The 27,770-nt window shown below is 40.0% G+C and overlaps 2 protein-coding genes across 5 annotated transcripts in view; one reads left to right on the top strand and one right to left on the bottom strand.

Annotated features, from left to right (window-relative positions):
- The window catches only part of EDA (ectodysplasin A), a 625,000-nt gene that overhangs the window by 568,958 nt on the left and 28,272 nt on the right, over positions 1 to 27,770 (bottom strand). The gene's annotated exons all lie outside the window — the stretch shown is intronic.
- LOC307096002 (E3 ubiquitin-protein ligase Siah1-like) lies at positions 24,297 to 25,142 on the top strand (the record flags this gene model as incomplete). The annotated part of the gene is made up of 1 exon (XM_079765619.1): positions 24,297 to 25,142. One exon carries the CDS (start codon positions 24,297 to 24,299, stop codon positions 25,140 to 25,142), a length of 846 nt encoding a protein of 281 aa, XP_079621745.1.

Below are 27,770 nucleotides of genomic sequence, written 5' to 3'. Positions count from 1 at the left end.
ATCTTAATCAATAAAAAAAAATCAAAAAAATAGTACAAATTGGAGCCCAGAAATAAACCCACACCTATATAGTAAATTAATGTATGACAAAGGAGCCAAGAACATACAATGGAATAAAGACAGTCCATTCAATAAATAATGTTGAGAAAATTGGACAGATGCTTGCAAAAAATGAAACCAGACCACCTTCTTACACCATATCAAGAATAAACTCAGGAGAAAGAAAAGATGGCGGCATAGGTAAACACCTAAACTGCTGCCTCGCACAACAATTTCAAAACTACAACTAAAAGACAAAACAGACATCATCCTGAACCACAGGAAGGCTGGCTGAGTGGAAATTCTACAACTAGAAGGAAAGAGGAAAGCACACTGAGACTTACAGGAGCTGTGGAAGGCAGATGTATGAGGAGTGCGCGCATGGAGGGGGCTGGAAACTGAGTACACGGCAGGCTTTCTCAATCAGGAGGGAGACAAAAGCTCCCGACTGCTCTAAACTCCAGTTCCGGGCGAGACTCTGGGGACCCAGACTCATACGGGGAGAAACTGGACTGTCTGGCAGCAGACGAAACTCAAGGGTGACTTTCTCTCAGAGGTGCTTGCAGCGATTACCGCGGGACACTGAGAACCAGGGGCCTCTTAGGGCAGGGCTGATGGGAAGCTATCACAGTTTGCCCTGCCCTGTAATCCCACCCCACGAAGCCATAGCTGTTTTCTCTACCATGAGACTCTGCCCTATACAAGCTGAGCGCAGAGGATTTTACATATGAATGGCCTGGTCCTTTGAATTTTAAAGTTACCTATAGCTGAGTCAGTGAGACCCAGAACATCCAAAAGAAGGCTCAAGGCCCCACAGCAGCTTGCATTGCTTCACAGCTGGGCCTCATCTGGGCACTTCCAAACACCAAAAAAGAAGAGGAATCTGCAGATCTCTCTGTAGCTCCTGCTGGGTGGCCTCAGGCAGTGGCTAAATTAGCACCTCCTTGGATATCCAAGTGCCAGTGTACCAACGGATCAGAGTGAGACCACCCAGGTTACAACTCCTCAGATCCATAAGGGACACACTCAGGGGGCAGACTCAGTGAACACCAAAGCCCCACTGAAGCAAGTCTTGTCTCATAAGGGTGTCTCGAGCACAGAAGTTCTCCTATCGTAGACACAACTGATCCTCAGAGCCAATTGGCCTGGAGGTCAATTCCCCCTAGTGATACCAACAACAATCAAGGCTTAACTACAACAAGACTGTGCACACAGCCCACAAAGGGGTGCACCAAGAGTGTCCACCTCAGGTAACTGGGGAGGCTGAGCCACTGGGCCCTATAGGACACCTAGCACACAAAGCCACTCTATCAACTCAGGGAAGCAGCCAAAATGTGGAGACCAAGAAACAGGTCACAAAAGAAAGAAATGGAGGAAAGAAAATGACTGGATATAGAGGTCAAAACCACGGTTATAAGGTTTTTCAAGAATTTTCTAGAAAAGGCCGATAAATTTAGTGAGACCCTCAAAGATATGAAAAAGGACCAACTAGAAATTAAGCATACACTGACTGAAATAAAGAATAATATACAGATATCCAACAGCAGACTAGAGGATCGCAAGAATCAAGTCAAAGATTTGAAATACAAAGAAGCAAAAAACACCCAACCGGAAAAGCAAAAAGAAAAAAGAATCCAAAAATATGAAGATAGTGTGAGGAGCCTCTGGGACAACTTCAAGCGTACCAACATCTGAATTATGGGGGTGCCAGAAGAAGAGAGACAGCAAGACACTGAAAACCTATTTGAAGAAATAATGACAGAAAACGTCCCCCACCTGGTGAAAGAAATAGACTTACAAGTTCAGGAAGAGCACAGAACCCCAAACAAAAGGAATCCAAAGAGGACCACACCAAATCACATCATAATTAAAATGCCAAGAGCAAAAGACAAAGAGAGAATATTAAAAGCAACAAGAGAAAAACAGTTAGTTACCTACAAGGGAGCACCCATACAATTGTCAGCTGATTTCTCAACAGAAACTATGCAGGCCAGAATAGAGTGGCAAGAAATATTCAAAGTGATGAATAGCAAGAACCTACAACCAAGATTACTCTACCCAGCAAAGCTATCATTCAGAATTGAAGGTCAGATAAAGAGCTTCACAGAAAAGAAAAAGCTAAAGGAGTTCATCACCTCCAAACCAGTATTATATGAAATGCTGAAAGGTATCCTTTAAGAAGAGGAGGAAGAAGAAAAAGGTAAAGATAAAAATTATGAACAACAAATACATGTCTATCAACAAATGAATCTAAAAATCAAGTGAATAAAAAATCTGATGAACAGAATAAACTGGTGAATATAATAGAATCAGGGGCATAGAAAGGGAGTGGATTGACAATACTCTGGGGGAAAGGGGTGTGGGGGGTGTGGGAAGAGACTGGACAAAAATCGTACACCTATGAATGAGGACAGTGCGGAGGGGGGGTAAGGGCAGAGGGGGGGTGGGAACCAGATGGAGGGGAGCTATGGGGGGGGGAGAGGAACAATTGTAATAATCTGAACAATAAAGATTTATTTTTTAAAAAAATAAACTCAAAATGGATAAAAGACATATATAAGACTCAAAACCCTAAAACTCCTAGAAGAAAATATAGGCAGTATACTCTCTGACATCTCTCTTAGCATTATTTTTTCTGATATATTTCCTGAGGCAAGGGAAACAAAAAATAAAATAAATGGGATTACATCAAACTGAAAGTTTTTGCACAATGAAGTAAGCAATCAACAAAATGAAAAGACAACCTACTGAATGGAGAAGATATTCACCAAGGATACATTGATATCCAAAATTTATACTGGTAAAGAACTCATACACCTCAACACCAAGAAAATAATCCAATTTTTAAAAAATGGCCCTGACCAAGAAATCTATGGCTTTTCTATACACCAATAGTGAACTTACAGAAAGAGAGACTAAAAAGGCAATCCCATTTACCATCACACCAAAAAAACTAAGATACCTAGGAATAAACTTAACTAAGGAGGTAAAAGACCTATATGCAGAAAACTACAGGACACTGAAAAAAGAGAGGAAGACATAAACAGATGGAAGAACATACCATGTTCATGGATTGGTAGAATCAACATCATTAAAATGTCCATACTACCCAAAGCAATCTATAGATTCAATGCACTCCCCATTAAAATACCAACGGCATATTTCACAGACCTTGAAAGAACTCTCCAAAAATTCATCTGGAATTAAAAAAGACCCCGAATAGCCACAGCAATCCTGAGAAAGAAGAACAAAGTAGGAGGGATCTCAATACCAGATTTCAAGCTGTATTACAAAGCCACTATTCTCAAAACAGCCTGGTACTGGCACAAGAACAGACATATAGATCAATGGAATAGAATAGAGAATCCAGATATTGACCCAAACCACTATGCTCAATTAATATTTGACAAAGGAGGCATGAACATACAATGGGATCAAGACAGTCTCTTCAATAAATGGTGTTGAGAAAATTGGACAAATACATGCAAAAAAATGAAGCTAGATCACCAACTTACAACATACACAAAAATAAACTCAAAATGGATACAGGACTTAAACATAAGACAGGAAACCATAAAAATACTGGAGGAATCCACAGGCAGCAAAATCTCAGACATATGCCAAAACAACTTCTTCACCGATACTGCCCCTAGGGCAATGGAAGCTAAAGAGAAAATAAACAAATGGGACTACATCAAAATAAAAAGCTTTTTTACAGCAAAAGAAACTATCAACAAAACAACAAGAAAGCCCACTGTATGGGAGAACATATTTGCAAATGGTATCACTGATAAAGGTTTAATCTCCAACATCTACAGGCAGCTTATACAACTTAATAAAAGGAAGATAAATGATCCAATAAAAAAATGGGCAACGGACCTAAATAGAATCTTTTCAAAAGAAGACAGAAGGGAGGCCAAGAGACACATGAAAACATGCTCAATGTCACTAATTATCCGAGAGATGCAAATCAAAACAACAATGCGGTACCATCTCACACGTGGCAGAAGGGCTATCATCAACAAATCAACAAACAACAAGTGTTGGCGAGGATGCGGAGAAAAAGGAACCCTTGTGCACTGCTGGTGGGAATGCAGACTGGTGCAGCCACTGTGGAGAACAGTATAGAGTTTTCTCAAAAAACTGAAAATGGAACTCCCATTTGACCCAGTAATCCCACTCCTAGGAATATATCCTAAGAAACTGGGAACACCAATTAGAAAGGATATATGCACCTCTATGTTCATAGCAGCACAATTTACAATAGCTAAGATCTGGAAACAGCCTAGGTGCCCATAAGCAGATGACTGAATCAGAAAACTATGGTACATCTACACAATGGAATACTATGCTGCCATAATAAAGAAGGAATTCTTACCATTTGCAGCAACCTGGATGGAATTGGAGAACATTATGCTGAGTGAAATAAGCCAGTCAATGAAAGAAAAATACCACATGATCTCACTCATTTATGGATAATAAAGAACATTATAAACTGTTGAACAAAAAGATAGATACAGAGGCAGTAAAGCATCAAATAGTCTGTCAAATTACAGCAGGAAGGTTAGGGAGAGGTGGGGAAGATAAGAGATCAACCGAAGGACTTGTATGCATGCATATAAGCATAACCAATCGACGCAAAACTCTGGGGGGTGAGGGCATACATGGGAGTGGGGTGGGGGTGGGGCAATGGTAAGATATGTACACATATAATACCTTAATTTAAAAAAATTGATTTGTAAAAAAATAAAATAAAATAAAAATAAAATGGCCCTGGCCAGTGTCGCTCAATTGGTTGGGTGTCATCCCATGCACTGAAAAGTTGCTGGTTCAATTCCTGGTCAGGGCACATGCCCAGGTGGCAGGCTCAATCCCCAGTAGGAGGTGTGCAAGAGGCAACATGTTTATGTTTTGCTCTCACATTAATGTTTCTCTCTCTCCCTTCCCCTCTCTCTCCCTCCCTCTCAATCTAAAAAAAATCAATTAAAAATGACCAGAGAACCTTAATAGACATTTCTCCAAAGAGGGCATATGGATGGCCAATAAGCATATGAAAAGATGCTCAATGTCACTAATCCTCAGAGAAATGCAAATTAAAATCACAATGAGGTATCACTTCATACATGCCAGGATAGCTACTATCAATAAATCAACAAACAGCAAGTGCTGATGAGGATGTGAAGAAAAAGGAACCCTAGTACACTGCTGGTGGGAATGCAGACTGGTGCAGCACTATGGAAAACAGTATGAGGGTCCTCAAAAAGTTAAAAATGGAACTTCCTTATACCCAGTGATTCTACTTCTGGGTATATATCCAAAGAAACCGAAAACACTAATTTGAAAGAATATATGCATCCCTATGTTCATTGTAGCATTATTTATAATAGACAACATATGAAAGCAACCCAAGTGCCCATCAATAGACAAGTGGATAAAAAGTGGTGATACATATATACAATAAATATTACTTGGCCATAAAAACAATGATATCTTACCATTTGTGACAGTATGGGTGGACCTAGAGAGTATTATGCTTGGTAAAATAAGTCAGTCAGAGAACCACAAATACCATATGACTTCACTTGTATGTGGAATCTAAGGAACAAAATAAATGAGAAAAAAAATAGAAATGGACTCATAGATGTGGAGGCTAGACTGATGATTACAGAGGGAAGGGGGTTTGGGGGACTCGGTGAAAAGGATGAAGGGATTAGAAGTACAGCATTGTAGTTACAAAATAGTCACAGGAATGTAAAGTACAGCATAGGGCATACAGTCAGTAATATTGTAATAACTATATATGGTGAAAATATAAGCGGGAACACTTTGTAAAGTATATGATTGCCTAACCACTATGCTGTACACCTGAATCTAATACAAAAAAATATTGACTGTAAACTGTAATTAAATAAAAAGCAAAAAAGTCTCAGTTCAGTTACTGGGGAAAAAAAAGAGTGCAGATTAGTATTGTAATTGTAGGAGCTACAGAGAAGTATAAAACTCAATCTCTGCCTTCAAAAACCTTCCCATCTAGTTGAAGAAACAAGGTAACCTACAACCCAACACAGTGCCAAATGAAGGGTTTACGGGAGTGTAGAGATGGAAGGGCAAGGAGTAATTCACTGAAGTGGTAAGGTTTATGTTGAGTTGTGAAGGACATGAAGGGATCCAAGAGACAGGTTGGAGGGAAGGACATTCTGCTTTGGGAAATGGTATTAAACATAGGCCAGAAGGTGAGAGGCTTATGAATGGGCCATTGTGGGTGGAACAGAATTCAGCTGAAGAGGAGCAGGAGGACGGGAGAGAAGCTCAAGCCTAATTGCAGAGGGGCTTGGAATGCCAGTTTAAGATATTTGAAGAGTGGCAGTAGGGAGACATAAAAGATTTCTGATGTGAGGGTAACATGATAAAGTGGCACTTGAAGAAAAATAATCTAGCATATGGAGTAGAGAAGAAAACAACTCTTAATTGGATAACCACTGCAGGAGTCAGGTAATAAGGAACTGAGGTAGAATCACAGATATTCTTGTTTGTTATGGACCTTGCAGCTCATCTAAGCCAAACACTAATAAAGTGGTAGCAGTGGAACTAGAATGAAAGGGAGTGATGCAAGAGACACCATAAACAGTATAAATCAACTTCACAAAGTATGAATCAGCTTAACAATTGATTGCTAAATATGAGTATCAAGAGAAAGGAAGAAGTAAAAAAAAAAACTCTCTAAGGTTTTATGCTTGAGTTATTGAGAAAATGAAACTAGAAATTTTGTAAAATTCAGTGTGTATGTGGTGGGAGATGGGGATGCATGGTGATGATTTCAGTTTAATTTATTTGAGATGTCAGCTAGAAATCCTAGCAGAAACAAACTACCCCAAAAAGGTTTGTCTAATGGTATTAAGTCATTAAGAACAAAGTAGGTTTGCAGTCCTGGGTTGATCTTTGTTAGCTAAATCAACTTCAAGGAATAGAATCCTCACTAGCAATGTGTCCGGTTAATAATAGCGGATTTTGTAATCAAAGAAAACATGATAATTTCAAGAGAAACATCAAAAGTGCTTTATTCAAAGTAATGTCCATCACGAGCTACACATTTCCCCATCTTTCAGGTAATTTGTGGATAGCGTCCCAATAGAACTTTTCTTGTTTTGAGGCAAACCATTCAGAAACCCAATTTTCCACTTCTTCGTATGTTTTTTTTTTCTTTCTTTTTCTTTTTTTTTTTATTGTTTAAAGTATTACATAAGTAGTACATATATCTCCTTTTTTCCCCATGGACCTTCCCCCAGCCTCCCCTACCCCCTGTCGCATGCCCTCATCCTCCCCCCCCCCTCGCCGCCCCAGTGTCTTGTGTCCATTGGTGTGCTTATATGCATGCATGCAAGTCCTTTGGTTGATCTCTTAAGTGCTGCTCAGAAAGTGCGTGTGCCATCGATCGGAACAAGTGGTAATCTGAAAGAGCAAGGTCTAGTGAATACAGTGGGTGGATTAATACTTCCCAGCCAAGATCTTTTAACATGTCTTTAACTGCTTTGGAAGTGTGTGATGGTGTGTCATCATGAAGCAAAATTACTTTGCCGTGTCTTCTGGAACATTCTGGTAGTTTCATGATCAAAGCATGGTTCAAATTGATTATTTGTTGTCAGTAGTGATCAGTATTAATGGATTCACCTGGTTTTAGACGCTCATAATACACCACACCTTCCTGATCCCACCAAATGCAGAGCATTGTCTTCTTTCTGAAGCGATTTGGCCTTGCAGTCGATGTTGATGGTTGACCTGAATCAACCCATGATTTTCTGCATTTGGGATTCTCAAAATAAATCCACTTTTCATCGTCAGTCACAATTTGATGCAAAAAAGTCTTTCTTTCGTGCAGTTGAAGCAACATTTTACTGATGACTTTTCGGTTTTCCATTTGTCTTTTGTTCATTTGATGTGGCACCCATTTTCCTTCCTTTAAAATCTTTCCCATTGCTTGTAAACAATCAGAAATTGGTGAGCAACGTTGAATCTTTCCGAAAGTTGTTTTTGAGTTTGACACGCATCTTCATCCAATAATGCTTGTAATTGTTGGTCTTCAAACTTTTTCGGTTGACCTGGATGTTCTTTGTCTTTCACATAGAAATCATCACTTTTAAAGCATTTAAACCAGCGTTCACAAGTATCTTGAGATGGAGCATGTTCACCATAAGCTTCCCGAAGTATTCAGCAGCACTTTTCTTCAAAATAAAGTAATGAATTACAACTTCCCGCAAATGCTCTTTTTTTTGGCATGAAATTTGACATTTTTAAGTGTAAAAATATCTATGATGTTAACATCTTCAGCAAATTTGACATATGAAGTTTTGAAGCTTGCTGTCAATACAACAAAATGGTATACACATCAAATCGCATATATATCAACATATGTGTAACTCCATCTATTGAAAAAAAATCCGGAAAACAGAAAGGACAAGTGAGGAAAGATGGCGACCGGCAGGAAGGTAGGGAGAGAGAGAGTGTGAGTGAGGAACCCATAGAGGAGAGTGTAGACGTGTGTGGTGTGTGTGTGTGTATGAGCTAGGGTCAGTTAGATTCTGCAGGTCTTCCAAGGGGCTGCCTAACCGGGCAGTCCTAGACGGCGGAGCCCCGCGCACAAAGCGGACACTTCTCGGCGGCTGGTGTGGACGCGGAGACCACGCCATCTTGAGAAACAGAGCTGCCTGAGACTCGAATCCTGGCTTCTGACACAAACCAAGGCCCTGCAGCCACTGGGGACAGAGAACTGCTATCACAGCCTCTGACCAACAAACAACAAGAATCCAGACTTCCCGGCAGATTTCCGTGAGTCAAAGAGCCTATCCCCAAAACACTGAACAGCTGCGAGCACCAGAACACCGGTCCCCTATCGGCGCAAACATTCGGATTCAAAGGAACCCTTCACTGAACCACGGAAAGGTCAGATTTCGCCTGAAATAAGGTGTGCTTTCTAATCCCCGTGGTGGGAGGGAAGCGCGCGAGCCGTGGGACCGGCGGGAACCGGGAGGTCTGTGCCTAGAAAAATCGGCAGCAGTTGGAGCTGCCGTGATCCGTGAATGTGGAAGGGGGTCCTCTGAGCTGCTAACTGAAGTGACCTCTTAAAAGCAACTCATTTTAATCTGACGAGGAGGATCAGACTAAGAATTTTCAAAGGAGTGCAGGCTTCTTAGTCTGGCGCACAGACCCACTGTCCGCGCACTTGGGCTCTTTCCGACTCTGATTACTAAGCCCAATGCATAGGAAAACCCAGGTGGAAAAACCCTGAAAGACTGCAGGGGAAGTTGTTTTTTCGGAACCTGGGAACAGAGCTGGGTGTGACCATCGGAGAGGCAGCTGTGAGGTGCACACCTCCACAAGCTCTGAGGTGCACACCTCCACAAACCGGTAGTGAGTGCCATAGAGGGGGGAAAAAAAAAAAAAGCTAGAGAGGCCCGGAAGTCAATTCAGAAACACTGCCACCCAGGGGCTGAAATGCTAATTGTCTCCGGTGTAATCAAAAATAAATACCAGAAATTAAGACACGGCCTGCTCAAAAAGCAGGACTGGCCTACAACACTGAGGAGCAGAGGAACGAAGCTGAACTGAAATACTGCCCAGACTGGGAAACAACAAGAATAATAGAGGAAGTGAATGACAGCCGCTACTGCACATTTTAGTCTTCCTATTTTTTAATTTTTAATTCTTTTTTCTTTTTTTTTCAACTTTTTTATTCTAATTTTTTTATTTTCATTTTTTGCATCTTTTACTTAAGAAACAAAATTTTTTTCTTTTTCCTCACTCGATTATCACCTTTTTAATTATTACATTTTTATTTTCAATCAGCATTATTATTACTATTATTTTACTTTTTTTTTTTAATGTCATTAGACTTTCTCTTTCTTTTATTTTGGGATTAGTGTCCTACATTCTATTTGCATCTTTCCCTTACCCTATCTCAACGCTAACATTTTGCCATCACTCTCCTCCTAACCTTTCCCCTTTTGGTCTGCTGCTTATCTTAACTCTTTCTGGCTTTAGATTTTACCTACTTTTTCAGTTTACCCTCTGCTAAAATTTCACCCTACTTATATATCTAATTCCCAACCCCCTGCTCCAAATCCAAACATACCACTCTCTACGCTACCAAAAAAAAATTATTTTTCTCTCTGGCCTTTTGTTGTTGTTTGCTTGAATGTTGATTAGATTGAATTTTTATGCTTTTTTTATGAGACTGTTATGATTATTCTTTTTGTTTGTTTGGTTGATTCTATTGTTTGCTTTGTTTTTGTTTGTTTTTTACTTTTGTTTTCCCTTGCCTCACTTGATATTAGTTGGTGTTGCAGTTTGTATTAATCTCCAGGCTCGTGTTGCTGGAATTTGCTGGGATTAGTGGTTGTTCTAGCGGAGTCTACTCCCCATATATATAGTTTGTTCCCCTTTTCTCTCTTAGTATTGTTCTTGTCTCTCTTATTTATTTTTATTTTCTTTTTTTTCTGCTCTTCTCCCAAGTTCAGATTCACACTTTTTTTTGTTTTGTTTTGTTCTTTCTTTTTACTCTCCCTCTTCCACCCCTATTCCCTAATTTGTCTTTCTCTGGTGGTTACCTTTATTGGAGGTTATTAATATTGTGAATACAATTCTGTTCAGTGCCTTGTGTGTTGTGCCTGGTTGTGTTGTATTTTGTACCTTTAAATCAACGCCGGAGAGAGAGAACTATATAACCAGACATCCAGAGAAGAGAGACCATGGGGAGACAAAAAATAGCCCCCACAGGAAAGAGAAGCAGGCATCACCAGAAAAGGAGGTAAACTAACTAGAGGCAAACAACCTATCAGAGAAAGAATTCAGAGAAATGGTCATAAGGTGGCTGAAAAGGATGGAAGACAAATTCGACAATATGAGTAAGAACCAAGAGGAAATGAAGAAGAACCAAGAAGAAATGAAAAATGACATCGCTGCTGTAAAGAACTCAATAGAAAGCATCAAGAGTAGACTAGAAGAAGCAGAGGACCGCATAAGTGAGCTAGAAGACAAGATGGAAAAAAATACCCAATTACAACAGCTTCTAGAAACAAAAATTAGAAAGCATGAGAAGAGCCTAAGGGAACTTCGGGACAACACAAAACAAAACAACATCAGGATAATAGGGGTACCAGAAGGAAAGGAAACGGAGCAAGGAATAGAAAACCTGTTAGAAGAAATAATAACAGAAAACTTCCCTGATATAGGGAAGAAAAAACCCACACAAATCCAAGAAGCTCACAGAGTTCCAAGCAAAATGAACCCCAAAAGACCAACGCCAAGGCACATTATAATTAAGTTGGCAAACACCAACGACAAAGTAAGAATCTTAAAAGCGGCCAGAGAGAGACAGACAGTTACATACAAAGGAACCCCCATCAGACTAGCAACTGATTTCTCAACAGAAACTCATCAAGCCAGAAGGGAATGGAATGAAATATACAAAGTCATGCAAAGGAAGGGTCTCAATCCAAGAATACTGTACCCAGCAAGGCTATCAATCAAAATTGAAGGTGAAATCAGGAGCTTCACAGACAAAAAAGGGCTAAGGGAGTTTATCACCACCAAACCAGCAATGAAAGAAATGCTAAAGGGTCTGCTGTAAAAAAATAAAGAAAGAAATAGGAAGCAAAGAAGGAACAGAGGGGTATAGAATAAAAATGGCGACAAATAAGTGCCTATCAATAATAACTTTAAATGTAAATGGATTGAATGCCCCAATCAAAAGACATAGGGTAACAGATTGGATAAGAAAACAAAACCCATATATCTGCTGTCTACAGGAAACCCACCTCAAAAAAAAAGGACGCATACAGACTGAGAGTAAAGGGATGGAAAAAGGTTTTCCAGGCGAATGGAAATGAAAAAAAAGCTGGGGTAGCAATACTTATAGCTGACAAATTAGATCTCAAAGTGAAGGACATAACAAGAGATAATGAAGGCCACTTCATAATACTAAAGGGAGAAATCCAACAAGAAGAAATAACTCTGGTAAACATATATGCACCCAACACAGGAGCACCAAGATACATTAAAAAACTCCTGGAAGATATCAAAGGAGAGATTGACAGCAATACAATTATAGTAGGAGACTTCAATACCCCACTATCACCATTGGACAAATCCTCTAAACAAAAAATCAGCAAAGAAACATCAATCCTAAATGACTCACTAGACCAGATGGAATTAATCGACATCTTCAGAACATTTCACCCCAAAGCCACAGAATATACATTCTTCTCAAGTGCACATGGGACATTTTCAAAGATAGACCATATGTTAGGACATAGGCAAAGTCTCTCCAAATTCAAGAAGATAGAAATCATATCAAGTTTCTTCTCAGATTACAGTGGCATAAAACTGGAAATCAACTACAATAAAAACAACCCAAAGAAATCAAACACATGGAGACTAAACAGCATGCTATTAAACCATGACTGGGTTACCAAAGACATCAAGGAAGAAATAAAAAACATCATGGCAACAAATGACAATGAAAACACAACAATCCAAAATCTATGGGACACAGCGAAAGCAGTCCTGAGAGGGAAGTTCATAGCTCTACAAGCCTACTGCAAAAACCAAGAAACAATGGTAATAAATTACCTAACCCAACAACTCAAAAGTTAGAGAGAGAGCAACAAGAAAAGCCCATTGTAAGCAGAAGGAAAGAAATAATAAAGATCAGAGCGGAGATAAACGACATAGAGACCAAAGAAACAATACAAAAGATCAACAAAACCAAGAGCTGGTTCTTTGAAAGGATAAACAAGATTGATGAACCTCTAGCCAGGCTCACCAAGAAGCAAAGAGAGAGGACCCAAATAAACAAAATCAGAAATGAAAGAGGTGAAATAACAACAGACCCTGATGAAATACAAAGGATTGTTACAAAATACTACGAACAACTCTATTCCAACAAACTGGACAACTTGGAGTAAACTCAAAAGTTAGAGAGAGAGCAACAAGAAAAGCCCAGTGTAAGCAGAAGGAAAGAAATAATAAAGATCAGAGCGGAGATAAACGACATAGAGACCAAAGAAACAATACAAAAGATCAACAAAACCAAGAGCTGGTTCTTTGAAAGGATAAACAAGATTGATGAACCTCTAGCCAGGCTCACCGAGAAGCAAAGAGAGAGGACCCAAATAAACAAAATCAGAAATGAAAGAGGTGAAATAACAACAGACCCTGATGAAATACAAAGGATTGTTACAAAATACTACGAACAACTCTATTCCAACAAACTGGACAACTTGGAGTAAATGGACATATTCCTAGACAAATACAACCTTCCAAAACTCAATCAGGAAGAATCTAAACAGCTCAACAGGCCAGTAACTATGGAAGAAATTGAAGCAGTCATTAAAAAGCTTCCGGCAAACAAAAGCCCGGGGCCTGATGGCTTCACAGGAGAGTTTTACCAAACTTTTAAGGAAGAACTAAAACCTATCCTCCTCAGACTATTCCAAAAAATTCAAGAGGAAGGAACACTTCCAGGCTCCTTCTATGAAGCCAGCATCACCCTAATACCAAAACCAGATAAAGACAACACAATGAAAGAGAATTACAGACCAATATCCCTCATGAACATAGATGCCAAAATCCTCAAAAAAATCCTAGCAAATCGGCTCCAGCAATACATCAGAAAGATCATACATCATGACCAAGTAGGATTTATCCCAGGAATGCAAGGATGGTACAATATCCGCAAATCAATAAATGTGATACATCACATAAACAAATTGAGAGATAAAAATCATACAGTCATATCAATAGATGCAGAAAAAGCATTTGACAAAATCCAACACCCTTTCTTGATAAAAACTCTCAACAAGGTGGGAATAGAAGGATCATACCTCAACATAATAAAAGCTATATATGATAAACCCACAGCAAACATCATACTCAATGGGCAAAAACTAAAACCATTTCCCCTAAGAACAGGAACAAGACAGGGATGCCCACTCTCACCACTCCTGTTTGACATAGTACTGGAAGTATTAGCCACCGCAATTAGGCAAGAAGAAGAAATAAGAGGCATCCAAATTGGAAAAGAAGAAGTGAAGCTGTCCTTATTTGCAGATGACATGATATTGTACATAAAAAAACCAAAAGATTCCATCAAAAAACTAATAGACTTAATAAATGAATTCGGCAATGTAGCGGGATACAAAATTAACGCCAAGAAATCTATGGCATTTCTATACACCAATAGTGAACTTACAGAAAGAGAGACTAAAAAAGCAATCCCATTTACCATCGCACCAAAAAAATTAAGATACCTAGGAATAAACTTAACTAAGGAGGTAAAAGACCTATATGCGGAAAACTACAGGACACTGAAAAAAGAGATCGAGGAAGACGTAAACAGATGGAAGAACATACCATGTTCATGGATTGGTAGAATCAACATCATTAAAATGTCCATACTACCCAAAGCAATCTACAGATTCAATGCACTCCCCATCAAAATACCAACGGCATATTTCACAGACCTAGAAAGAACTCTCCAAAAATTCATCTGGAATAAAAAAAGACCCTGAATAGCCGCAGCAATCCTGAGAAAGAAGAATAAAGTAGGAGGGATCTCAATACCAGATTTCAAGCTGTATTACAAAGCCACTGTTCTCAAAACAGCCTGGTACTGGCACAAGAACAGACATATAGATCAATGGAACAGAATAGAGAATCCAGATATCAACCCAAACCACTATGCTCAATTAATATTTGACAAAGGAGGCATGAACATACAATGGAATCAAGACAGTCTCTTCAATAAATGGTGTTGGGAAAATTGGACACACACATGCAAAAAAATGAAACTAGATCACCAACTTACACCATACACAAAAATAAACTCAAAATGGATACAGGACTTAAACATAAGACGGGAAACCATAAAAATACTAGAGGATTCCACAGGCAACAAAATCTCAGACATATGTCAAAAGAACTTCTGCACTGACACTGCCCCTAGGGCAATGGAAGCTAAAGAGAAAATTAACAAATGGGACTACATCAAAATAAAAAGCTTTTTTACAGCAAAAGAAACCATCAACAAAACAACAAGAAAGCCCACTGCATGGGAGAACATATTTGCAAATGCTAGCACTGATAAAGGTTTAATCTCCAACATCTACAGGCAGCTTATGCAACTTAATAAAAGGAAGATAAATGATCCAATAAAAAAATGGGCAACGGACCTAAACAGTATATTTTCAAAAGAAGACAGAAGGAAGGCCAAGAGACACATGAAAACATGCTCAAAGTCACTTATTATCCGAGAGATGCAAATCAAAACAACAATGCGGTACCATCTCACACCTGTCAGAATGGCTATCATCAACAAATCAACAAACAACAAGTGTTGGCGAGGATGCGGAGAAAAAGGAACCCTCGTGCACTGCTGGTGGGAATGCAGACTGGTGCAGCCACTGTGGAGAACAGTATGGAGTTTCCTCAAAAAACTGAAAATGGAACTCCCATTTGACCCAGTAATCCCACTCCTGGGAATATATCCGAAGAAACTAGAAACACCAATCAGAAAGGATATATGCACCCCTATCTTCATAGCAGCACAAGTTACAATAGCTAAGATTTGGAAACAGCCTAGGTGCCCGTCAGCAGATGACTGGATCAGAAAACTGTGGTACATCTACACAATGGAATACTATGCTGCCATAAAAAAGAAGGAATTCTCATCATTTGCAGCAACCTGGATGGAATTGGAGAATATTATACTAAGTGAAATAAGCCAGTCAATGAAAGAAAAATACCACATGATCTCACTCATTTATGGATAATAAAGAACATTATAAACTGATGAACAAAAAGATAGATACAGAGACAGTAAAGCAACAAACAGACTTTCAAATTACAGGGGGAAAGTTAGGGAGGGAGGGGGAGATAAGAAATCAAATGAAGGACTTGTATGCATGCATATAAGCATAAACAATGGACGCAAAACTCTGGGGGGTGAGGGCAAGTGTGGGTGTGGGGGGGTAATGGTAAGATATGTACACATATAATACCTCAATAAAAATTTAAAAAAAAATCCGCATTATTAACTGGTACACCTAGTAATAGGGACTCAATGTAGTGGTGGTTGAGTTGAGAGAACTTCTGAACTCTTCTCCTCTTCCTTCTTTCTCTCAGTCTTACTAACCATGAGAAGTGTTAAAATTATTCCTTCCATAATAAACTCTCAGAGTTTCCACAACCTGAGCATTTAAACTACATAGCAAAAGTGAGTTAGAGGTCTACAATGCTTCTGGGCACAGAGCCTTGTAGATTGATCCAAAACATTAATAATTTTCAAGCTTTTCTTGCCCTTGTAGGCCATAGGTATGGCAGGATGAAACAAGAATTACAATTCACAACCACACACAAAAAATAATCAGATGTAATCTCATTTTGAAAATCAATTTCATGGTGGCTACTTAGCTTCAACCCTTGCTATTCACCATCACTCCAATAAAAATTGCTCTTCATCTCTGAAGTGCAGACCCACTGAGAGGTGAATATGTGTAGAGAATATTACTCAGCAGCCCATTATTTTAAAGTGCTTTCATCAGCTAGCAGTAGGAAAGTCCCCATAAAGCCACAGGAGATAGGAAACTACCCTCCTCCCTTGGCTATTCCAAACACACAGGACTATCATCTGGCTGAGAAACTGTCAACTAAAAACCCTCTCTCCCACAAAGGTAGAGTTTATAAATTGATTTCCCAGATGGTGTTCATTGAGCATTCACTATTACTCAAGCTCATAGTCCACTGGTCTTCAATGTTAGTTTTAGTATTACAGATGATAAATACTTAATAACCCATAACAGGAGCTGAGTTTAGGCACAGGGAACCAAATGTTATCTCCTTCATAGTCTTCCTTTATTTCTGTCATTTGAGCATTAGTTCTCAAATGGAATGAGCATCAGCATCACCTTAAAAGCCATTTTTTCCCCAAAAAATATAGGTATGCTTATGGTCCCACTCTAAGAAATCTGAGTGTAGCCAGGGATATGTGCATTTGGAATAAATTTCCTAGGTAACACCAATATGCACCCTTAATTAAGAACCACTGCAATAGATGATCTGTATTATATATATTAACCCAACAATCCTAAAAAAATCTAGGTAGGATCTGGAAATAGCTAGCTATTTTTATGAGGGGGAGGGAGGGAGTGAGGGAGGGAGGGAGAGAGGGAGAGGGAGAGAGAGAGAGACTGATTGATTCTGGGCCAAGATTCCTGATTACTGTATAACCACTCTAGTGCAAATAGCCATCGGGCCCCACATGTTCCAACCATACCAAGCCATTCACCATTACATAAATCACAGATTGTCACCCTAGAGTGCATAACAGAATTGCCCATAGAGTTTTAAATTATACATGACAAAACCCCCACCCCTGGAGTTTCTGAGTAGGTTGATTCTGGGTTGGAATTCTGGACATATCAATTAGGGGGAGGTAGCTATGAGGGTAATTGGGATGACCAGTCTTGAAGATTCTCTTCCTCTAATGATAGGTATCACTCAGGAACAACCAATACCTCCTACATATTTATTGACCATATTCTATCTACCAGACACTTTAAAAAAATAACAGCTTTATCTAGATACTAGAGGCCCAGTGCATGGATTCATGTACCGGTGAGTTCCCTCGGCTTGGCGTGTGCCCTCTCATAATCTGGGACCCCTCGGGCGATGTCAGACTGCTGGTTTCAGCCCAGTCCCCACAGGCGAGGCCGAGGGACCCCACTGGTGCATGAATCCGTGCACTGGGTCTCTATGCATGTAAGATCTTTGGTTAATCTCTTCCCACCCTCCACCCGCCCCCCCTTCCCTCTGAGATTCATTAGTCTGTTCCATGTTTCCATGCCTGTGCATTGAGCATCTGCCCCCTGGTGGTCAGTGAGCTATCAGTCGAATGGTCAAACAGTCTCTTTTTCTTAGGCATATATATATATATATATATATATATATATATATATATATATATATATATATATATATATATATAGGCTAGCAGCCCAGTGCACAAAATTTGTGCACGGGGAGGGGGCCTTCAGCCTGGCCTGCACCCTCTCCAATCCAGGACCCCTCGGGGGATGTCCAACTGCCTCTCACAATCCAGGACCGCTGGCTCTTAACCGCTCGCCTGCCTGATCACCCCTAACCACCTCTGCCTGCCTGCCTACTCGCCCCTAACTGCTCCCCTACCAGCCTGATTGCCCCTAACTGCTCCCCTGCTGGCCTGATCACCCCTAACCACCTCTGTCTTGCCCCACACCTGGGACCCAGGATTCCCTTCTCTGGCCAGTCACAGGCACCCGGGACCTGGGCTTCACTCCCTCTGGCCAGCTGCAGGCACCCAGAACCCGGGCCAGCCTCGCCCAGGCTGGCCGCAGCCGCAGGGGACCGTGGGTGGGTGGCTTCCCCCGGGCTGCAGATGTTGGCGCCCGGGACCCCGGGGCGGGCGTCTTGTCCCTCTCCTGGGTGCAGCCCCAGCTGCTGGCGCCCAGGACCATGGGGCGTGTGGCTTGTCCCTCTCTCAGGCCAGGCCATAGGCGCAGGCAAAGCCGCTGGCGCCCGGGACCACGGGGTGTGTGGCTTGTACCTCTGCCGGGGTGCAGGCACAGTCACTGGCACCCGGGACCACGGGCTGGGCAGCTTGTCCCTCTCCCGGGCCACAGCCTGGCTCGTCCCCATTCCTCTCTCGAGAGCTCATTTGTGTCTGGCTGGTCCCCATTCCTCTCTCACGAGCTCATTTGTGCCTGGCTGATCCCCATTCCTCTCTCCCCAGTGGTGAGTGTCTGAGCAGTCCTGGGGCAAGGGCACAAGGGCGTGATGACCATTTGCATATTAGCTCTTTATTATATAGGATAATTCACATACCATAAAATTTACCCATTTTAGGTGTACAGTTTAATGATTTTTAGTAACTCTACCAAAATTCTACTACTACCACCCTGGTGTGGTAAATCCATTCTAGAATATTTGCTTCCCTCCAACAACCTCCCTCAATAAATTATCTGGTACGCCTTAATCCCCATTCTCTCCATCTGCTCAAGGTATTCACTAATCTAATTTTTGTCTACATATTTGCCTATTTTGGATCCTTCATATAAACTGAATCATACATTATGTTTTTTGTGCCTGGCTTTCACTTAGTGTAATATTTTTGAGGTCATCCATGTTATAGCACACATCCATACTTTATTCCTTTTTGTGGCTGAATAATAATCCATTGTATAGAATATTATACTACATTTTGTTTACTCATCAGACATTTGGGTTCATTCCACTTTTTGGCTATCATGAATAATGCTGTTATGAATATTTGTGTAGAAGTTTTAGTGTGAATATTTGCTGTCACTTATCTTGGGTAAATCTAGTAGTAGTGCTGGGTCATGTGGTAACTCTGAGTTAACTTATTGAAGAATTACCAAACTGACTTCCAAAACAGCTGCATCATTTTACATTCCCACTAGCAATGTATGAAGGTTTCCATTTCTCTACATCCTCACTTCTTATTGCCTTTTTAATTATGCCATTCTAGTAAATGTGAAATAGACTCTCCATTGTGCTTTTATAAAAAAAAGATTCTTTTTTAAAAATATGTTTTATTGATTTATTTGAGAGAAAGGGAGAAGAGAGATTGACCTGAAAGAGAAACATTGGTTGGCTGCCTCCCACACCTACCCAACCAGGGATCAAGTCCGTAACTTTTCGGTGCACAGGATATGACACTCTACCAACTGAGGTACACTGGCCAGAGCTCCATTGTGGTTTTTAAATTTTATTACTTTTATTGAGGAATAATTGACATGTAACATTATATTAGTTTCATATATAAAACATGATTCAATATTTGTATATATTGCAGAGAGATTAAAAATGGCAGCTGAGTAAGTGGGTGCTGCACAGACATGCTCCCAGAACCAAACTGGAATTATAACTAAAATACAGAAAAACTTCATGAATAATCAACAGAAGACTTGATGGACAGAACCCTGATAACAGAGCATGAAAAGTGGAGACTGCATAGAGACTGGTAAGAGGGGCGGAGGCACGAAAGGACTGGCAGGCTCCCACAGACAGCAACTGAAGTTTGGGAGAGATATCTCATCTGTGGGGGGTTGCCACTGAGAACTCTGGAGTCTAATCCCCAAGCTGGGCCCCGCAGCAGAGAGTATCAGAACTGAGAAGGGTACCCACACAACATCTGACTATGAAAAGTAGTAGGGTTGCTGTCTGCCAAGGAGAGGTGGCTGAAAATTCAGGCACCCTCTTAAAGGGCCAACACACAAAATTCCCTGTCAAGCCACCCACCTTGTGCTCCAGCAGAGAGAGGACAGAATGGACTGTAGCCGTGTAAGCAGAATCCAGGATCGGGGGCTCTGGGATTAGAGCTCAGAAGGCAGACACCCTGGTTTCCTGTGCTGAGTCATCACCTCATGCTGCAAAGGTCATCTTTCTCATGCAGACATTTCCTATACAGTCGACCTTACCTGGGGGAAAGAAAGTTGATCCACCCAATTGGAAAATACTTTGCCCCACAGTGCAGAGTTGCTCAGGCCCATTAAGAGAGTGAGAATAGACCTTGCCAGTTTTGCTCAGTGGATAGAGCATCGGCCTGAAAACTGAAAGGTCCCAAGTTTAATTCCAGTCAAGGGCACAGGCCTGGGTTTCGGGCTTGATCCCCAGTAAGGGGCTTGCTGGAAGCAGCCAATCAATGATTCTCATCACTGATGTTTCTATCTCTCTCCCTCTCCCTTCCTCTCTGAAATCAATAAAAATATATTTTTTAAAAAGAGACTGAGAATAACAATTAGCCTCCAGGCAGAAGCAATTGCCCCACCCAGTTAGAAAAAAAACCTCTTGCCACACCTGTGGACGATTTCCTGCAGGCAATTCAAGACAAAATGCTATTAGTCTGTAGACAGAGGCAGTCTCTGGAGGCTTTGAATCTTTGCCCAATCTAATTAGTCAGAAACAGTGTTTGATACTGTCCTAAATTAGAGATTGAGAGGCGTACCAGATCTACCTAATACATAGTCACAAACCCAAACAGGTAGCCAAAATGAGGAGAAAAAGAAACAACCCCCAAATGAAAGAACAAGAGAATTCTCCAGAAGAATAGATAAATGAAATGCAGATAAGAAATTTATCTGATACAGAGGTCAGAATAATTATGGTAAAGATGCTCAACAGCATGAGAAAAGATATAGTAACTATGAAAACAGAAATAAAGAATGGCATAGCACAAATAAAGAACACATTGGAAGGAATGCACAGCAGATTAGGGAAGCTGAGGATCAAATCAGTGAATTAGAAGGCAGGGTTGAAAAAATATTTGTACATATTGCAAAATAATCACCACAATAAGTCTAGTAAACATGTCACCATACACAGTTACAAAATTTTTTTCTTATGAGAACTTTTAAGATCAAATCTCTTAGCAACTTTTAAATATGCAATACAGTATTATTAATTACAGTCACCATTCTGTACACTACATCTCCTTGACATTTAAAACTGGAAAATTGTACCTTTTGACTCCCTTCACCCACTTTGCCCACTTCTTACCCTTCACCTCTGGCAACCAACAATCTGTTCTAGCTATGAGTTTATTTTTTTTAATTTTTTTAGATTCTACATATAACTGAGATCACATGGTATTTGTCTCCATCGTGGTTTTAATTTGCATTTCCCTGATGGATAATGAGGCTGAGCACTCTTTCATATATTTATTTAGCCATTTTAATAATTTCTGTGCTAAGCTATTTGTTTATATATTTTGCCCATTTTTGTTCAGGTTGTCTTTTCATTGTGTTCCAAGAGCCCTTTATAAATTCTAAATATAAAATCTGTTTTTTAAAATGTATTGATTAAGAGAGAGAAAAATAAAGAAATTTGTTGTTTAACTTATTTATACATTCATTGGTCGGTTCTTGTATGTGTCCTGACTAGGGATCAAACCAGCAACCCTGGTGCTAAGGTACAAGGATCCAATCAATTGAGCCACCCAGCCTGGGATGGATATAAGTTGTTTATTGAATATGTTTTGCAAATATTTTCCTGTGGTCTGTCACATTTATTCCAGTTTTAAATGTTGTTTGAAAAACAAAAACTTTTTTAGGTCCAGTTTATCAGTTTCATCTTTTTTTGGGGGGGGGGGGACGTGGGAGGACTCTGTTTTTGGTGTCATACCTAAGAAGTTCTGTCCCATCCAAAGTCTTGAAAAGTTTCCCCTATTTTTTCATCTAAAAGTTTTATTGTTTTGACACATTTATGCCTTTCATACATTTTAAAATTTAATTTATTCAGGTAACATGGTCAATAATATTACATAAATTTCAGGTGTACAACAATATAATTCGATATCTGAAAACTCTATTGCGTGCTCACCACCAAAATTCCAGTTTCCTTTCATAAGTTAATTTTTGGACATGGTATACAGTGAGGGTCTAAGTTGAACTTTTTATATGTGGATATACAAATGTCCCAGCATCATTTGTTGAACAGAGTATCTTTTTGCCCAATGAATTGTCCAGGTACATTTGTCAAAAATCAACTGACCATAAATGTTAGGGCTGTTAATATATAATCAATTCGGTTCCATTGATTGATATGCCTAGCCTATGCCAGTATCATACTGTCTTGATAACTGTAGCTTTATAGAGTTTTCTGTTCCCTAAATATGCTATGTCTCTCTCACCTCTTCCAGTTCTTTGTACATGTTATTCCTTCTGCCTAAAATAGTCTTATCTAGACAACTCTTACTTATTTTTCAGGTCTAAGGTGAAAAGATGCTTTGTCCAATAACTGTTCCTGATTTCAAAAGTCTGGGTCAGGTATTCCTTCTTAGTGCTACAGATCATCCGATAATTATCTTTATCATTGCATTGTCACATTGCATTACATTTGCCTGCAAGTTCCATGATGGCAAAAATCCTCTCTAACCAGTTCAGGAATTTCAGTTTCATTACTATGTTCAGTGTCTGATGCATAGGAAATTATCAATAAATATTTATTGAATAAATGATGTACTGATTCTGCTTCTAGTTAAGGAAGACTAATTCCGACCAAATACCCTGCTGAAAACAAGAAAACTGGTAAAGTATAAATTATATATATATATATATATATATATATATATATATATATATATATATATTTGAAGGCATCCAAGATCTAATAAGGCAATAAAGTATTATGGAGCCAAGATGCAGGAGAAGAAGAAAACCAAGAGAGGCTGTTTTTCTCATCAGAACATTACAGAAGAGTCAGCTGAGAGACAGCTGAGCTTATAACAAGTGCAATAAACTAAAATAACAAACATTGGAATTCAGGACCCATCATTGAGGGAAACCCTAGATAAACCCTCAGATATTGGGTTCCAACTGAACATGTATACACACTGAAAGGAAGGCTAAATCAGCCTTCAGGTGGCCAGCATCAAATTACCCCAAACTTGGGCTGATTTTAGGTGATAATGGATTGCTAGTGCCACTAACCACCTGCCTGAAATGAACATAAATCCTTTCTGGATCAAGATTTTAAAAGCTGAGGCCTCAAACCATCTCTATTATAGTTTTTCGGATACAATGTCTGCCACTCAACCAAAACTAACCAGACATATGAGCAAACAAGGCAAAATAAATTTAAAAATCAAGAGAGATAATAGACAACAAAAACATACCTTAAAGGATTGAGATAGCTTCCAGATGAAGAATTTCAAATAATTGTACTTAATATGCTCAAGAAAAGACTAAATTGTAAATTTTGGCAAAGAACTGAATACTATTTTTCAAACGAACCAAGCGAAAATTCTAGAAGTCTGCCTTGGTGTGTAGTATTTAGTGGAAGGGTGAAGTGGGGAGGCTCAAGGAACCAGAAATGACAATGGCTGTGGGGGGTGGGGCTACACAGGGTAGGGGGAGAGGGGAGCAGCTGGAGAACCAGGAAATGGCAACCTCTGGGGGCGGGGCTTAAGGTCCGGGAAATGACAACAGATGCTGTAACCAGGGGTAACAAAGGAAGCTTTTGTGGTGGTTGTGCTGGCCAGTGGCAGCAGCGGCGGCAGCAGCAGCAGACCAGAGTTTCCCTGCAGTGTCAAGTAGTTATCAGCACAGGAAGAAGTAGTGGCGCTTCGGGAAGGAGCAGGGGAATTTTAGGGGCGTGAGAGGGAGTGTGAGCCAGGGCCAGGGTCCCTGGCTCACTCTTCGCCCACAGAAATGAGCCAGCAGAATACAACAGAGTTACCTACTGGGGCCGCTGAGTGCACATCCCAGAGGATGCCCACCCTGAGGGGCACAACTGCATCCAACAATGATTTAGCCACTCTTTTTGAGTGTCCCATCTGCTTTGACTATGCATTACCACCCATATTCCAGTGTCACAGTGGCCATCTCGTGTGTAGCGACTGTCACCCAAAGCTCACATGTTGTCCAACCTGCCGAGGCCCATTGGGATCCATTCGCAACTTGGCCTTGGAGAAACTGGCCACTTCAGTACTTTTTCCTTGCAAATATGCCCCATATGGATGTGAAACAACTCTGCCACCCCAAGGAAAAATAAGCCATGAAGTGCTATGTGAGTTTAGGCCTTGCCCCTGCCCCTGCCCAGGTACTTTCTGTAAGTGGCAAGGCGCTTTGGATGCTGTCATCCCACATCTGAAGAATCAACACCCATTTGTTGCAACCCTGAAGGGAGAGGATATCATTTTCCTTGCTACAGACATCAATCTTTCCGGGGCTCTAGACTGGGTGATGATCCAGTCCTGTTATGGCTTTCATTTCATGATAGTCTTGGAGAAAAAGGAAAACCATGAGGGGTTCCAGCAGTTCTTTTCCATTGTACAGCTGATAGGAACACACAAGCAAGCTGAAAATTTTGCTTACCGGCTTGAGCTAACTGATCATAAGCAGCAATTGACTTGGGAAGCCACTCCTCTATCTATTCATGAGGAAATTGAAACAGCCATTATAAAGAAGGACTGCCTAGTCTTTGACACAAGCACTGCACAGATTTTTGCAGAAAATGGCAATTTAGGCATCAATGTATCTATTAACAAGCGTTGAAATGACAATAAAAATTTTCTGGCCAGTGTGTAAAACATTGCATTCAATTTCACAGAGAATAGGTACCCTTTTGCCTGCCAACCTGAAACTTTTGGTAGGTGGAAGCTAGTCACATGAAAGTAAATAAAATAAAAGGCTGTTAAAAGGAAACAGGTGCATGTAGTGACACTAATATAGTTACAAATAAGTCAACAGTAAACCACTGAATACACACACACACACACACACACACACACACACACACACACTCAAGATGGGCATCTTTTGTATTAAGAAAGGAAGCATTGTAAAATAATTTGGAGCCCTACCTGGTTTGGCCCAGTGGATAGAATGTCAGCCTGTGGACCAAAGGGTCCTGGGTTCAATTCTGGTCAAGGGCACATATCTTGGTTGCAGGCTACTACCTGGTCCAGGCCCTGGTCAAGGCTCGTGCAAGAGACAACCAATCAACGTGTTTCTCTCACATTGATGTTTCTCTCTGCCTTTCCCTCTCTCTTTCACTCTCCCTAAAAATCAATGGAAAATATCCTGGGATGAAGATTAACAAAATAATAATAATAACAATAATAATAATTTGCATTTGTTGTAGAATGAATGTACTGTTGAAAAAATACTGGTTTTTTGGTTATTTGTTGGTGTTGCTTTTGTGTGCATGTATGTATGCGTGCATGTGTATTTGGGTGTTGTTTTTTTTGTCCTTTAACGGACAAGCCATGTTGAGTAGTCTTCTCACTGCTTTTCCCTCTTTTTCAAATTAAATTCATTGGGGTGACATTGGTTAATAATATTATATAGGATACAAGTATGCAATTCTATGATATATCATCTTTATATTGCATTGCCCACCACCCAAAGTCAAATCTCCATCTGTTATCATATATTTGACCCCTTTTCCCTCTGGTAACCACCATACTGTTTCTGTGTCTATGAGTTGTTGTTTGTTTTTCTTGTTTATTATTTGCTTTCAATTTATATCCCACATACAAGTGAAATCATATGTCTTAACTTTTTATGCCTGACTTATTTTGCTTAGCATGATATTCTTAAGATCTATCCATGTTGTCACAAATGATAGTATTTCATCTTTTCTGATGGCTGAGTGGTATTCCATTGTAAATATCTATCAAATCTTCCTTTTTATTTTGCCCTGAAACACATTTTATTGATTTTTTAACAAAAATAATCATTTTAACAAGCAAGAAAAATAAATATGTGTGAAAAGTGAAATTAGGAAATCAGTGGATGAGTTTAACAGAAGATAAGGCAAAGCTAAAGAAAGTGAGTTGGAAAGAAAATATTCAGAATAAAATACAGAGAGAAAAAAGGATGGGGTATAGAAAAAAGTGCGTTAGAGGCATAGGGGATACAGAGAAAATTTCTAAAAGAGGTTGTTACAGAATATTAGAGTAGAGCAAGAATAAGGCAGGAACAACATTTAAAGAACTAATAGCCCTGGCCAGGGTTGCTCAGTTGGTTGGGCATCCATCCCATGCACTGAAAGGTTGCCAGTTTGATTCTGGGTCAGGGCACATGCCCAGGTTGCAGGCTCAATCCCCAGTAGTGGGAATGCAGGGGGGTGGGGCAGCTGATAGATGTTTCTCTCTCTCCCCCTTCCTTTGTCTCTCTAAAAAATTAATAAAAAAATAAATAATACCTGAGAACATTTCAAAACTGATGGAAACCATCAAACCACAAATTCAAGTACTATGATCCCCAATGAAGATAAACATAAAGAAAATTAGTCTAGGCAGTGTTGCTCAGTAGTTGAGCATCGACCTATGAACCAGGATGTCATGGTTCGATTCCCAGTCAGGGCACATGGGTTTCAGGCTCAGTCCCCAGAGGGGGCATACACAAGGCAGCCAATTAAAGATTCATTCTTATCATTGATGTTTCTCTGCCTCTCCCTTCATCTTGAAATCAATAAGAATATATTTTTAAAAATAATAAGAACATCACACCTAGCCCTGGCTGGGTGGCTCAGTTGATTGGAGCACCATCCAGTACACCAAAAAGGTTGTGGTTTGATCCTTGTTTGGGAATGTATGGGAGGCAAGTGATCTATATTTCCTCTCACATCAATGTTTTTTTCTCTCTCTCCCTTCATCTCTCTAAAATAAATTTTTTAAATGGTGTATATTAAAAGTAGTTTTTTACAAAGACAAGAAAAATCACACCTATGAACATCATGGTAATATTACCAAAATCCAAAAATAAAGAGAAATATCAAAAGAATCAAGAGAAAGCAGCACATTCCCTACCAAAGACACATTTTTTTCAACTGATTTCCCATTAGAAATAATGGAAGCCATTAGGCAGTGACATGGTATCTTCAACATGTTTTAAGAAGAATAACTAACTTTGGCCTGAGGAACGATGGCAGCATAGGAAAATACTGGTATTCATCACCTCCCACAACCACATCAAAATTACAACTAAAATACAGACCATTATTCAGATCCACCTGAAAGCTGGCTGAATGGAAGTCCTACAATTAGAAAAATAAAGAAGAGAGCACACTGAAACTGGTAAAAGGGGTGAAGGTGTGGAACGGGCTGGTCCAACACCCATGTGTGGTGTTTTTGTTAATCAGGAGGGATATCTCCAAGGCCTCCTGTGAGAAACAGG

The sequence above is a fragment of the Cnephaeus nilssonii genome, assembly GCF_951640355.1.
Source record: "Cnephaeus nilssonii genome assembly, chromosome: X".
In the NCBI taxonomy this organism is placed as follows: domain Eukaryota; kingdom Metazoa; phylum Chordata; class Mammalia; order Chiroptera; family Vespertilionidae; genus Cnephaeus; species Cnephaeus nilssonii.
Note: the sequence above shows the minus strand (reverse complement) of the source record. Positions and strands in the feature narration are given on the sequence as shown.